Source organism: Mirounga leonina, unplaced genomic scaffold, assembly GCF_011800145.1.
Source record: "Mirounga leonina isolate KUSES-001 unplaced genomic scaffold, KU_Mleo_1.0 Mir_101595, whole genome shotgun sequence".
In the NCBI taxonomy this organism is placed as follows: domain Eukaryota; kingdom Metazoa; phylum Chordata; class Mammalia; order Carnivora; family Phocidae; genus Mirounga; species Mirounga leonina.
The window spans coordinates 16724845-16739390 of record NW_023270158.1 but is presented as its reverse complement, the minus strand read 5'-3'; the positions used below and the strand labels follow the sequence as shown (position 1 = coordinate 16739390).

The 14546-nt window shown below is 36.0% G+C and overlaps 1 protein-coding gene across 9 annotated transcripts in view; it reads left to right on the top strand.

Annotated features, from left to right (window-relative positions):
- The window catches only part of DMD (dystrophin), a 1717438-nt gene that overhangs the window by 1131171 nt on the left and 571721 nt on the right, over positions 1-14546 (top strand). For all 9 annotated transcript variants that reach the window (XM_035001266.1, XM_035001277.1, XM_035001248.1 and 6 more), the window contains one exon: positions 5211-5328. In XM_035001266.1, coding sequence (XP_034857157.1) covers positions 5211-5328 — 118 coding nt within the window. The remainder of the gene's footprint in view (positions 1-5210; positions 5329-14546) is intronic.

The window sequence follows — 14546 nt, the reverse complement described above, 5'->3', positions numbered from 1 at the left end:
GGGCGCCTGGGTGGCTCAGTTGGTTAGGCGACTGCCTTCGGCTCGGGTCATGGTCCTGGAGTCCCGGGATCGAGTCCTGCATCGGGCTCCCTGCTCGGCGGGGAGTCTGCTTCTCCCTCTGACCCTCCCCCCCTCTCATGTGCTCTCTCTCTCTCTCTCAAATAAATAAATAAAATCTTTAAAAAAAAAATATTTGCAGAAACCCAAATTGGGGGACATTCTACAAAATACCTGGCCTTCAAAACAGTCAACAGTATGAAGTTCAAAGAAAGGCAAGCAACTATTTCAGATTAAAGGAGACTAAAGAGATATGACAACTAAATGCAATGCCTGAGTCTGGACCAGTAAATAAAAGGCAATTCATGGGATAATTGTCATACTATGAATAAAGAATGTGGATTGGATTTATAGAACTAAAGCCATAGGAAATTTCCTGACTTTGAAATTGGGCTGAGGTTATGTAAGAGAGTGCCTTTTTCTTAAGAAATAAACACTGAAATATCGAAAGGTAAAGGGCACGGTAGCTGCAGATGATTCGCCAGTGCTTCAGAAAACAATATCTATTATATTGTATGTACAGATATATATACACAGAGAGAATGATAGTGGGAAGTGATAAATAAAGATGTGGCAAAATGTTGCCAACTGGTGAATCGGGGTAAAGGATACATGGGAGCTCTTGAACCATTCTTGTAATTTTTCTGTGAGTTTTAAATTATATAAAAATAAAATGCTTTCTCAAAAAGTATTTCTTTAATGAATGGAGGACAAAAGGATAACCACAGTTAGAAGGTGTTTATGAAGAAGTTAGCAACAGAGATGCTGGTAGAACATTCAGATAAGAAGTAGTGAAGTTATACCAAGTAGGAAAATATCCAAGCCAGTTTAAGATGTAAATGTGAGGGAGTGGAAGAAATAGAGACGGCTTTGGATTTGGCCAATCTATTTGGAGGGGCAGCCGAATGCAAGGAAAGAAGCCGGAATGAAGGTGCTTAGTGAGGCTAGACATAGGAGTAGCATCCTCATAGAGAAAACTCCTTCAGTGTCTAGAACGGCTACAGTTTAGGGCCTACCTGCCTTAAATGTTTTTTTTTTTTCCCATCCATAAAGTAGTTAAGTAAACTTTCATCTTGTCCATCTTTGATGTTAATTTTTTTAATATTTTATATTCCTTTTTTTAAGATTTTATTTATTTAATCTGTAAAATCTGAGCAGGGAGCCTGATGCAGTACTCAATCCTGGGACTCCAGGATCATGACCTGAGCTGAAGGAGTCACTTAACCAACTGAGCCACCCAGGCCCCCTGATGTTAATTTTTTAAGGTTGTGAATAAAAGAGTAGAAGGTCTACATTTTTACATTATGGGTAAGCTTAAGTCATGTTTGTGTCCTGAAAATGGCAACAACTGAAAATCACTGTAGGCTTTTGTTCTAAATATAACTATGTGAAGATTGCTGATTCTTGTAGAAAATATTAAAAATGTAAAGAGTTCGTTGTTAAGGTCTTTCCTTAAACATATAAATATTAAATATTCAACTAAACCATAGAGTTTTCTATTTGAGTATTATTTAGGTAGAATTCTATTTTACCAAATACAATAAAAAAGTGTAATTCTTTCTGAGAGCCTAAAATGACCTACTTAGAGCATATATAGTTTCATTGTTTAACTCCTTTTTTCATAGGATTGCTATTTATAACCAGTTCCTTCAACCCTGGGGGGACTTAGTAGGATTAATGACTTCTGATTCACTTTGTATTTGAAGATTTTTTTTTCTTCCATCTTTGTTCAGCTAGTGGAATCCATGATGAATTCTCATCTCCAAGGGGTAAGCTGTTTTTAGTAAAGCCCAGTAGCTGGCCTATGACCCCTTAGAAATAGCACTGATTCCTTCCTGCTCTCGTGTTTGTTTCTTTCGAAACGATAGAATCCATGTAGACATGCTCAATTATCATGCTTTGGTACTGTTAAGCATGTAATGATTTTAGTTTTGTTCACTTAAGTTATATGTGTAATGTCTACCTAGGCTCCTATCAGAAAAACAAATAAGCATAAATAGCATTCTACCTGTTTAGCATGACAAATATAGACCACTACAGCTTGAACAAGGACATTGGGCAAAAGAAGAGGACTGGAGGTCATTTGAAGATGAGGATTAGAGTAGAAAGAGTGTTCTGGAGAGAGAAGCATCTGATAAGAACACCAGATGGGGGCAAAGAACACAGTTTCATAGATGGGTATTTTGGAGGTGGGTACTTTAATGATTAGATCTAAGGTGTTCTCCCGTCTTTGGGAGGTTATAAAACCAACTGTCAGGTAAGAGAAATTATAATAGCAAATAGAATATACTCAAAAGAAAACCAAATGAAAAGAAAAAAGTAATCATTCTGTTCGCTGCATGTGTGTTCTGTTCATTAGCAAGAAAGTCTTTCAGTCACTGTTTTTATAATATCTTAATAAAAAAATATTTAAATATGCCATATTCAAGTCCTTCCCTTTATTTCTGAAAGAAAACCAAGGGAGAAAATTCCCATTCCGCTCTACTGAGAAACCACTATTTAATGAGTATATTAGTGTCTGATAAATCCCAAAGCAATATATATTATTATTGTACAGTTTCTTTTTAGAAATGAACCTTTGTACATATTGACGAAAGAGTGGGATAAAGAGTTACGATTTTGTTTTGAAATTCTTTAGAAATGCATAGTTTTATTACAGCTGTGAATCTCCTTAGGTTTTTAAGGAGGCTGCCTCAAAGGATGTCATTAATAATCTTCTCAGGTGCTTACAAAGCATGTGTCTGTCAGCAGAATTAGAGAATCACCCAACTAGAGAACAGGTTTCACAATACCCTGAGACCTATTTTGTTCATTAGAGAGGAAAATGGCTTGTGTTAAGTCTAAATTGACGTGCTTGCTAATTTCAGCAGTAAAAGCTGTTCATTGTGGTCAGGTTTAATTTAGATTAAAGTTGATCAGGTTACTTCTACAACATACTTCTTAAACGAACTTTGTGATCCTAAAAGAAGGAGAAAAGTAAAGCCCACATTGAGAAATATATCCAGAAAAGAAAAGCGAAGAATAGCTTGGTTGTTTGAGGGTGAATTAATATTAAATCAAATGAAAATAATGATAATCTTTGTTATATAAAAATTTCCAAGTATCAAAAAACACAAATTTGCATTTAAATTACACAAAGCATACCTAATCCATTCATCCACTGTTAAACCCGTAGTGCCTAGAACAATATGCAGCACTTGAGATTTACAAAATGAAAGAATGAATGGGTAAATGAATGAATTTTTGTACTTTGCTACCTCAGTTATGTAGAGTTTCTGGTTAAATTTGAAGGAAATATTTGACTTTATCTGAGGGTTCTGGTTAAGTCTGTTTTTAAAAAAAATCTCTTGAATGTATTAAATATTTAAGAGTCAGGAATTCCAAAGTAACTTTTAAGCTTGCTGTGTCACAGATGACCAGAGTTTAACATTCTAACCCTGGAAAACATCTTATTTCATAAAATCTATCTACTACTATATGGTTCCCATTTTAAAATTTGCTCAGTACTCTCCAACTGACTTATGCCACTTACTTCAATAGCTGTCTTTGGCAATTTGTTCCATATTTCAAACACCCTTTTGTGTAAAGAAACCATAAAAGTTAGAAACCTGAAAATTGGATTTTTCTTCTGAGCAATCACAGCTTATAAATGTGGAAAATTGGTTAAAAGTTAGCCCCTCCAATTTTTCAATACAGAGAGGGGAAAATACTCAAAATAGATATGTAATATTTGGATAAGTTCTTGCCATTATTTTAATACTATCAAAAGCAATTGAGCTGAAATCACAAGGCCTATCTCCCTACCTGTTCACGAAAGAAACACTGCAAGATGTTCAAAACTTGGCCTTTCTCAACCCAAAAATCTTCAGAAAATTAGCAGTTGTCAAAGAGCATAATAGATAACTAAGTTTCAGGAACATTACTGTCTACCCCATTTCATCCCTTCACATTCACTGGCCTCATGAGGTAGTGGAAACGGCATCAGATATAAGACCATAAAGACTTCTAGCTTAGTTATTAGTGTGGTTATTAGGAGAATAAAAATGAGAAAATGTGTGTAGGGGTTATAAACTAATAACAAATGTTCATTATGTTTTCCCAAATTGAAATAAAATGTATTCCATTTTAGAACGAAAACAAGGGAGAGATCTTATTTTTCACAAGCTTCTTTGTAAATATTGCTGGGATATGGGCCCTTTAATGTAGAGAAAGTAAGGTGGCAGAGATAATAGATGGACACTGGAGGGAGGGAGGGAGGGATTTCTTAATAATTAACATTGTCACCTGTAAATAAATAAATAAATAAATATTTCTTGGCTTTGTTCTGTTGGTACTTTTATCTTAATGCAGTATTAAATTAAAGTCATCTGTATGAATACTAATACTAATACTTCCTTTGGGGAAGGACTGACTTGGCTCATCTGCCTCACCCTGTCATTTCATAGGTGAGGAAACTCAGGTACAAAGAAGTTCAGTAAGTTACCTCTCTTTTTTTTTTTTAAGATTTTATTTATTTATTTGAGAGAGAGAGAGAATGAGAGAAAGCACATGAGAGGGGGGAGGGTCAGAGGGAGAAGCAGACCCCCCGCTGAGCAGGGAGCCCGATGCGGGACTCGATCCCGGGACTCCAGGATCATGACCTGAGCCGAAGGCAGTCGCTTAACCAACTGAGCCACCCAGGCACCCCAATAAGTTACCTCTCTTAAATCACTTCCATGCTTTTCCTGTTGCTAAAATATACACCTGAATGTTGACACCACACAAAATGAGATTACAAGTATAAATAGCTATCTTTTCTAAATACATTGTCGTAATTCAAAATTGCATTTCTTACTTGTGGCACTCGTACATTGGTTTAACTAAACCCAGGAACTCCAAAACGACTCCATCTAAGCTCTTAAATAGTGAAGCAGATCTGTAATCAAGATTTTCATTTGAAATATTTTTGGTATCTAAGAATGAAACACATTTCTTGTTGAATTGTTCTCTGTAAAGCCTCACACATTAGAGATTTATATCCAGTAACATCTTTTTTTTTTTTTATTCCCAAAAGTGCTTTGGTTGGTTTGAAAATTGCACTTTACTTTGTATCACATAAAAGGAATGCAGAATGCTGGAGAACCTCAATATTAAGTTGTATTTTTTTCCTTCAGGCGACGCTGCAGGATTTGGAACAGAGGCGCCCCCAGTTGGAAGAACTCATTACCGCTGCCCAGAATTTGAAAAACAAGACCAGCAATCAAGAGGCTAGAACAGTCATTACTGATCGAAGTAAGTCTTTTAACAAGCATATGAAACTTAAGGAAAGATGTATGAAAAGTTTCAATAATGACTTAAGTTGATTTACCTCCGTTGCATTCATAAAAATGACGCCGAATCATTGGAAATAATAACTCTTGTACTAAGATTTTTCAGTCCATAATGTTATCTTTCCATAACTGAATGTAATTCCATGGAACAGAGGAAAGAAATTTTTCATCAGTCTAGGCTTCTGTAGATGCAAAGCATGGAGCGGCGGGTGTGGTGAGCATGGTGTGGCAGAACATTTGCCCCTTGCTTGTCGTCTCTCTGGGCTAGCGTCCATGGGGATGTCAGTCTCTTCCTCATATTCTTGGTTATTGGTCCAAGCAATTGCTTCCTGGACCATCTTTCATACCTGGACATCCCTCTGCTGCTGTGATGCCCTCAGTGTGTAATAGCAGTGTACCGTTCCTTCTGCCATACTGGAGTGGGTGGGAATCTCGGGAGCCTCTTGAAGGCCCATCTGCCTAGACATTGCATCTACTCTTTTCTTCTTTACACAGAGTGATTCAGAGTGCCTGTGCATAGGGTCAGGAAAAGGAGTGGAGGAAGCAGAAGGGGAAACTACTCTCCTTCTGTTTCCCTCAGAGGCTCTTCTCAGGAATGAGGCCCAGCTCACCTCTGCTCTCTGATTCTCGTGCATCTCCCCAGGTTTCCTCCCTTCCCTCTCCCACCTCCCCTTCAGGGACACACATCAATACTGATTTTTTTTTTTTTTATGTCCCCTGTCATGCCCCCTCTCATCCCTTCTCACAACCAGAGGAATTTTTTTCTAGTGTGGGAGTCGGGAAATCCTTTATTTCATCATCTTTTTTTTTTCCTTCCAAATCTTTTGTCTTTTTCTAGGCCTAGGCTTTTGAACCTCAAAAACCAAGAATCTGTGTCGTCATGATTTACATTCTCTTGTGTTAACACTTGCCTCCGGAAGTGTAAGCAGAATGCTTTACAGCCAGTATGCTGAGGGAGCGGAAAGAGTAACCAGAATAAAGAGTTAATATATGAAAAATATTATTGGTCATATTTGTATATATTAGGTAAATAGTGATAACAGCTACGATTCATTGAGTTCCTCGTAGGTAGCAGATAGTAGGTGTTGTGTGTGTGGGCATGTGTACAAAATCTTTTTAATATCTTGTCAGGTAAATTTCATAATCCCTCATTTTATTGACAAGGAAACAGATTCTGAGAAAGGTTAATCAAATTGCTCAAGTTTACAAAACAAGCAAAGACCAGAGCTTGCAATTTGCAAATGTTTCTGGCTTGAAAGTCTGTGTTCCTTCTAGAATGTTTACCATGTCCCATCCTGTTTTATTGTTTGTCTTAATGACCTTAATCACTAGGACTGGGATTAAATAATTTTATGGTCTGCAAATTATGTATGTTTTGATTCACTTCCTAAAGACATTCCTCTTTCAGTTGTCCTGATTGTTAATTAAAATAGACTTTTCTTGATTTTGAAATCTTAACTCCTTATTGTTGCTCAAACAATGTATTTGAATATATGCTAACATATTAGTTGGGTAGCACTAGCCACTATATGTCAGATCCCAAGTCTTGGTGGCTTACCATAGTATAAGTTTACTTTTTTTCTGGCGCAGTCCAAAATAAGCAGTTCTCTATGAAGTCATTCAGGGACCCAAGCCCCTTCCATCTTTTGTGTCCAGATCATCTGAGTCCTATGCATTTAATGGACAGATGAGGAATAAACATTGTTCATTGGAATTGATTATGAGACAGGCCTGGAAGTGGTACACATGAATTCTGTTCATGGTCTATTGGCTGGAACTTGTCACATGACCACATTTAATTGCAAGGGAAACTGCAAAATATTGTCCAGTGTTGAGCCTGAGAAGGAGAGAAACTAGTTTGGTAAGAAACTCATCATTCTCTTCCATAGCTAATTTGGATAGGAAGAATACACTTAAGTTGTAGAGTTCTGTGTAAGTTATAAAATGTCATTTGTATAACCAGCAAGGCAAGAGCAAATTCACCTTGTAATGATCAACATAGATAGCTCTTCAGTTGATGTAGTAGAATGTTCATCCCTCAAACTGGAACCATGAGGCTTCTTCATCAGGTTGCAACATACTGGTCCAAAAGAATGAAATTTAGTGAGTGATTTACTCAGTATGAGACTGAATTCCCATTACACAGTTAAGTGATCTGTTTCTTGCCTGAGAAATATGGAAATTTGGCAAAAATGTTTATGCAAATCTGAACACACTATATAGAAAGTCATTTGTCATTTTACTAATGAAAAATAACTTCTATTTTTTCCCTAAGAGGAAAATAACACTAATTTATTTTATACTATCCATTCAACATTGTCTAAACATTTTCCATTATCCCTTGCAATCTTTTTTTTGATACTGTATTGACTTTTTTTGGGGGGATATAGATTGAAATTGAGTGACCTGAGGGCAGATTTTTCTCTCTCTGCTAATATCTAGTAATTTGAACAGTTATGTTTTTCTAAGCTTTTGTCTTTTAGGAATGAATACCTTTATGAATATTTGTAGTATTGTGGAAAGATTCTAATCCACGTGGTCCAAAAAAAAAAAAAAAAAAAAGCATTTTCTTAAAAGCCAAGTGTCTGTTGAGACATGCCATGTTGCTTATTAAGAGCCTAAGCCAGAATCTTTGTTCCAAATATGCCCGGAGCCTCTAATGCTGCTACCAGGATAATTCTGACAAGATATGTTTATCTAAACAATGTCATTTGCAGCCCTGCTGTGCTTCAGTTTATCTCTCCATTTGAAATCTATGAAATGGGATGGATATTGAATACTCATAAAGTTTCGATCGTGTTCAAAATAGAATTTTCCTTAGTATAGATCTGGCTTTCAGGGAATGAGCAGAAATAAAATACTTGCTCATAAAATTGTATTTTCTTATTTGAAGATTTGAGTATTCCTTTTTTATTGCCCTGAAACTTCTAGAAATACTTAAAAAGGAATCAGCTAAATAAAGAAAAATATTCAGTAAGAGTATAATGCTATATTGAAACATTGTTCCTTCCTTGGTAAGTCCCAGTTCATAACTTTGAACAGTTGGGGAAATCTATATATACTTATTACATTCTATCAAGAGGAAAGTCCAGTACAAAGCAATTCCTCTCTACTAGTAATATCCATGCTAAAATCTCAAGTAATTGGTCTGCAAAATACCAACATGTTTCACTGTATAAAATGATTTCCATGGTATCTGTTGTTTTCAGGTGATTGTATTGATGGAAATCATGTTGCAATAATCTAGGTGAGAGAAAAAATGTCACTCTAAGTGCATTCAAATAAGAAATTCTCCTTGCTGTCTCTGATGTTCAAACTGCTCATTTTCCTTCAGTTCTTTGGTTGCTGAACATGTCAGCCATTCCTGGTCATTTTCTCCTACAAAAGGGCTAGCTAGGTCAGGGACAAAAACCAGGTTAAGACTGAAAGGATCTCAAATTGCTAAGTGGGAGGCTTCTGAACTATGCAAAACTCTTGTTCATGCCCATTACTACGGCAGATCATAATACCATAATACCTCATATAGCAGTGAGCAGGATATGGAAAAAAAGAGTTCCTCTCTCTTATTGGTCCATTTATTCCACAAATAATATTGGTGAACATGGCTCATCTGACATTTGTATTTTAGAGCCTTACTTCTGTAGCTTCTCCTCCTACATAACCCCCACAATTACCATTTTAAAGATCTATAACAACAGCACGTACAGGTTTTGAGGGCAAGCTGCCTGGGCTGGCTTCTTAGTAGTAGCTTTGTGGCCCTGAACAAACAGCTAATCTCAGTAAACTATCTGATCTTGGTCACCACCTCTATAAAATAAGATTACTTGTATCTACCTCAGGGTTGGGAGAATTAGATAATACACGAGGAGCACTTAGATCCAAGCCACAGTAAGAGCTGAGTAAATGCTAGCTCTTGTTATTTTAAGTATGATCTAATTGGGTTGTTTGAATGCTTAGTGGGAAAGCATTTAATAAGCTCTTTGGTAGCTGCCTGGTTCTCATACTACAAAGAAGAGAAGAGAGAAGTTCAAAAAAACCAAAAGGAGAAGGTTGCTTTGGAACACATGGAATAACATATATAAAAAGAATTAAACAAATATGTGAGTGATAGTATAAAAAAGCAAGGCAATTCATGTAAGTTATTTTGTTTTCAATACTTACTATGACCTTAGGAGGGTAGATATTATTTTTCTCACTTTAAAGATTGAAACATTGAAGCTCAGCGAGCTTAAGTAATGTGCCTAGGATTGTAGTAAGATGGCAAGTGAGGGACTAGGATTTAAACTTATGTCTGTATGATTCTAAAGCCCAAGGCACATCAAAGGAAAAGCATTGGTTAGTCAAGAACTTAAGAAAGAAAGAAAGAGAAAAGGAAAGACAAAAGAAAAGGAGAAAGAAAGAAAGCAAAGAGAAAAGAAAGAAAAGAAAAGAAAGAGAAAAGAAAGAAAGAAAGAAAATTTGTTTGAGAACTGAAAATATTAGGAGAAACCTCAGTTTACTATAATCTGGATATAATTTTTACTGCTCCCATTTATATTGTTGTCTTCTATGCATTTGGGTGTGTTATCATAGGATTGTCTCTTACATGTGTTGGAAATGTATAGGATGGCAAACCTCTGTAATCTACTAGCTGGCAACCTTGGCCAAGTAGATTCACTTCTCTAAGCCATGGTTTCCTCATCTGTGACGTAGGAGTAATGATAATACATAAGCTGGTATGGTGATTATGGAGATAAAATTAGGTGAGATTTCAAGTCAATCAGAGAAAGACATGTATCATATGACCTCACTGATATGAGGAATTCTTAATCTCAGGAAACAAACTGAGGGTTGCTGGAGTGGTGGGGGGTGAGAGGGATGGGGTGGCTGGGTGATAGACATTGGGGAGGGTATGTGCTATGGTGAGCGCTGTGAATTGTGTAAGACTGTTGAATCACAGACCTGTACCTCTGAAACACATAATACATTATATGTTTAAAAAAGAAGAAGAAGAAGAAGATAGCAGGAGGGGAAAAATGAAGGGGGGGAATCGGAGGGGGAGACGAACCATGAGAGACTATGGACTCTGAAAAACAAACTGAGGGTTCTAGAGGGGAGGGGTGGGGGATGGGTTAGCCTGGTGATGGGTATTAAAGAGGGCACGTTCTGCATGGAACACTGGATGTTATACGCAAACAATGAATCGTGGAACACTACATCAAAAACTAATGATGTAATGTATGGTGATTAACATAATATAATAATAAAAAAATAAATAAAAAATTAGGTGAGATTTCTAAAGCAAAGACCTCACATATAGTGGATGCTCATTAAATGGTCCATACCATCATGGTGAGATGAATTTTGTACAGAGGAACTGGAGATGGGAGAATATGAAGGGGGATGTAATATATGGCCACTTAGCAGCTAAACCAGGGGAGAAACTTCTGAAACAGAATGCCAAGTCTTAAGAGAGAATGATTTCCTTTAAAATTATTTTTTCATCTAAGGCTTTTTCAAACCAGTCTGGAATTCTTTGAGAAATTTGGTGACATTGTATAAATTTTAAGAAATGAGTTCATATCATATTGCTTAAAGAGCTGGTATACAGCACTGTAGAAGGGAGAATGTTCTGCTGCATGGGAATAAAAATACTCTCACAGGATTTTTGAATTAACTGACAATTTTATAGCAGCTTTGTCAACCTATCACTCATTGCTGCAACCAAATATATGAAATCCTTATGGTGAAATAAAAAGACTTTGTTGCTCTCCACATTTTTATGAAATCTCTATTGCTAATGAAATGCCAGCCAATATGTTCCTCTCAGGTATTGTCTATTAGAGAGTTGCTTATTTTAGAAGAAGTGGAGTCAACCATATAAATTTCCTTCTTTTGACATCTAGCACCTGCTGTCAACCTGTTACAACTACAAGCAGCTCTCAGAATTTACATCCACCAGGATGCCACTGGCAACCGAGGAGTTCAGTTCAGTAAATATTTGAATGCTTACTCTGTGCCAGTTAATATCAGATGTGATGGTTGGGATACAGGGAAAAATAAGATTCAGACTTTGTCTTAAAAGAGCTTACAGTCAAATGTGGGTATTTGGACAAGTCTATTTGGGCAAGGCAGTCTAGGATAAGTACTTCAGTAGAGCAGTATTATGAAATCTTGAAAGAGAACAAGAGGAAGGAAAATTGGATCTGAATGAAGGGGTTCTGGAATGCTTCTAGGAGGAGGTTAAATTTGAACTGGTCACGAATACAATTTTGAAAAGCAGAAAGAGCCTGGGAAGGGAAGGATATTTCAGGAAAGGATAAGAGAAGAAGACATAATTAGACTTAAGTTAGCTATGGTGTGACAGAATTTGTAGAAGTGGGAGTGTGTCTATGTGTATGTTGTGGAGGATACGGGAGTAAAAGCAGTCAGAGAGACAAGGTAGGAGGCAAGCGAGCCCAAGCTAGAGCAGTGGCAGTGGAGGGGAAAGAAAGAACTGAATTAAGACATGCAGTAGAGCTAGCATTAACAGGATTTGGACATTGATTGGATATGTGGGATCTAAGAGAGAGCTTGCCTCTTAAGATTTTGAGATTCGGTGCTTTGGAAGATGGTAATATAACCAGAGAGAAATTCAGGACAAGGAGTTGAATATGGGTGATACAATAATATGCTTAAGAAAACATGAGTAGAGATTTCAGAAGCAAAGTTACTTCTAAGCAGATTTGGAAGTTACCTGGAGTAGATGAGTTTGCAAAGAGACAGGGAGTCAAATGAAAAGAAGAGTAGACCTAGGGAACAGTCTGGAACTTGGCTTACATTTAAAGAATGTAGGAAGAGGAGTTAGCATCATGTCTCCCAGTGGCAACTTACAATATAGGTGCATTTAGACACACTGAAGAATGAATTTGTAAGTTTTGCTCTATATTTTGTTTTCTGTATCTTCTGCTGTACCACAAGTCCAATAACATAAGTTTCTTCCCGGTTCTTAGTGATACATTGATTCAGAAACCCTTTAGCTGAGAGTTACAGATGGTTGTGTTTATGTATATCAGGTTCCTGAGTCACCCTTCAGTGTACCAAGAAAAATAGATGACCATTTGCCATCTAGGTCTAGTGAACCATTTTGCTTTTTGTTTTGTATGTTTCAGTTATTTTTCAAATACTTTGCATAAGCAAGACTAGATACATACTAAAAATAAAAAAAAACTTTATTAGAAATTTTAATAAGAATTGAACCCAAAAAACTTTGTATCAAATAAATTTGGAGTTACATAAACGATATAGTGTCCCACATCATTTTAGCAAAATAGGATGGTTCAAGTTCTTCAACAAAACATTATGTGAAGAAGTCCTTCCTCTTGAACAACTAACTAGATTAAAATATGCTATTTCCTTTCTGTCCTTAAAAATATATTGTTTGTTCATCAATCTTTGTGTTTGCTTATCATCTGAAGACTCACAGTCTAAGATTTCACCTATATGATCAATTTCACTATCATCACTGGAGTCTGGAATGTTGATTTCTGTCTCTTTGCATTTATCTTCTATTCTGTCTAATAATTGTAAACATCTTACTCTATCAATTTTCTTGTCTTTGACATAATGGGAGTAAAATGAAAAGTTCTACATTTTCAACTCTGTTCACTGAGAGCGAAAAACAGACTACAAAGATGTTGTCCCGGATCTTATTTTATACCTTCTTGAAGATGCACTATTCGGGGCAATGTAATACGAAACTAAAGGATGAAGTTTTTTTTCACTATTGTATCATCCTTCTATCATTCTTTCGTTTATAAATCTTTTTAGCATACTTAGGAAAAACTTATGATTGGTGATGAAGGAGCAAATTGTTTCCAAATATAGGAAAAATAAGATTACTAAGACTACACAATGTATCTTAGGTTTATGAAAGGCTTCACTGGACCCATATGGTAATTGAAAAATAAAATGAATTTTATTTTATTGAAAGAATAAGTAAAATTTCACTTTGTTTTTTGGTAGAACACCAGGAAAGAATAAAAGTAAAAAAAAATACCAATTTTTTACAAGTCGTTAGAACTTCTTTAAAAAGAAACTCAAGGGGCGACTGGGTGGCGCACTCATGAAATGGCTGCCTTTGGCTCAGGTCATGATCCCAGAGTCTTGGGATCGAGCCCGGCATCGGGCTCCCTGCTCCGCGGGAAGCCTACTTCTTCCTCTCCCATTCCCCCTGCTTGTGTTCCCTCTCTCACGGTGTCTCTCTCTGTCAAATAAATAAATAAAATCTTCAAAAAAAAAAAAAACCTCAAAATATATATTTGGGTGCCATGAACCTTGATGGTATACCAAGGGTTAAGCAAAATATCTTTTGCTCAATCCCACTACAAAAATAAAAGTTTTACTACATGTATTACTATGATTATTTTATTATTATAATATTAATCTTTTCTTCCAGTGTTGTTATTCACTAGGAATGAGGTTATTAGCATTCTCCAGAGAACTCTATATATATGTATATGTGTATGTATACATACATATATTTTTAATGTATTTGTTAATTATATTATAATATAAATTATATTTTTTATATGGAAAGAGAGAGAGAGACAGAGATTTTAAAGAATTGGCTCATGAGATTGTGGGGACTACAAGTCTGAAATTTTTAGAGAAGGCCAGAAGGATAGATACTCCAAAAAGAGTTAATACTTCAGTCTTGAGTCCAAAGGTAGCCTAGAGTCAAAAGTCCTTTCTCTTTTGGGGACCTCAGTCTTTTCTCTTAAGTTCTTCAACGAATGGTTAAGGCTCACCGACATTATAGAGGCTAATCTGCTTTACTTACAGTCTACTGATGTAAATGTTAATCACATCTAAAAATCACCTCTACAGCAGCATCTAGACTACTGCTTAAACAAACAACTGGGCATCATTGTCTAGCCAATTTGACACATAAAATTAGCCATCACAGTGTGGTTCATAGTGCCATGTGTTTCTTCACATATAAATTTCATGATTTCTTTAATTTTCATTAGTATCCAATTAATAGCATACCTGGAAATAGACATTACATTATAGAAATGATCTTTAACATCTTCATGAATTTCAGAACTCTATCAGAGTAATTATAACTTAAAAATGTACCTATAAGAAGCAAATGTATATGTTTTTCTTTATTTTTAGACTTTTCCTTATGTTGTGTTAAATTAATACTAAACATCTGTC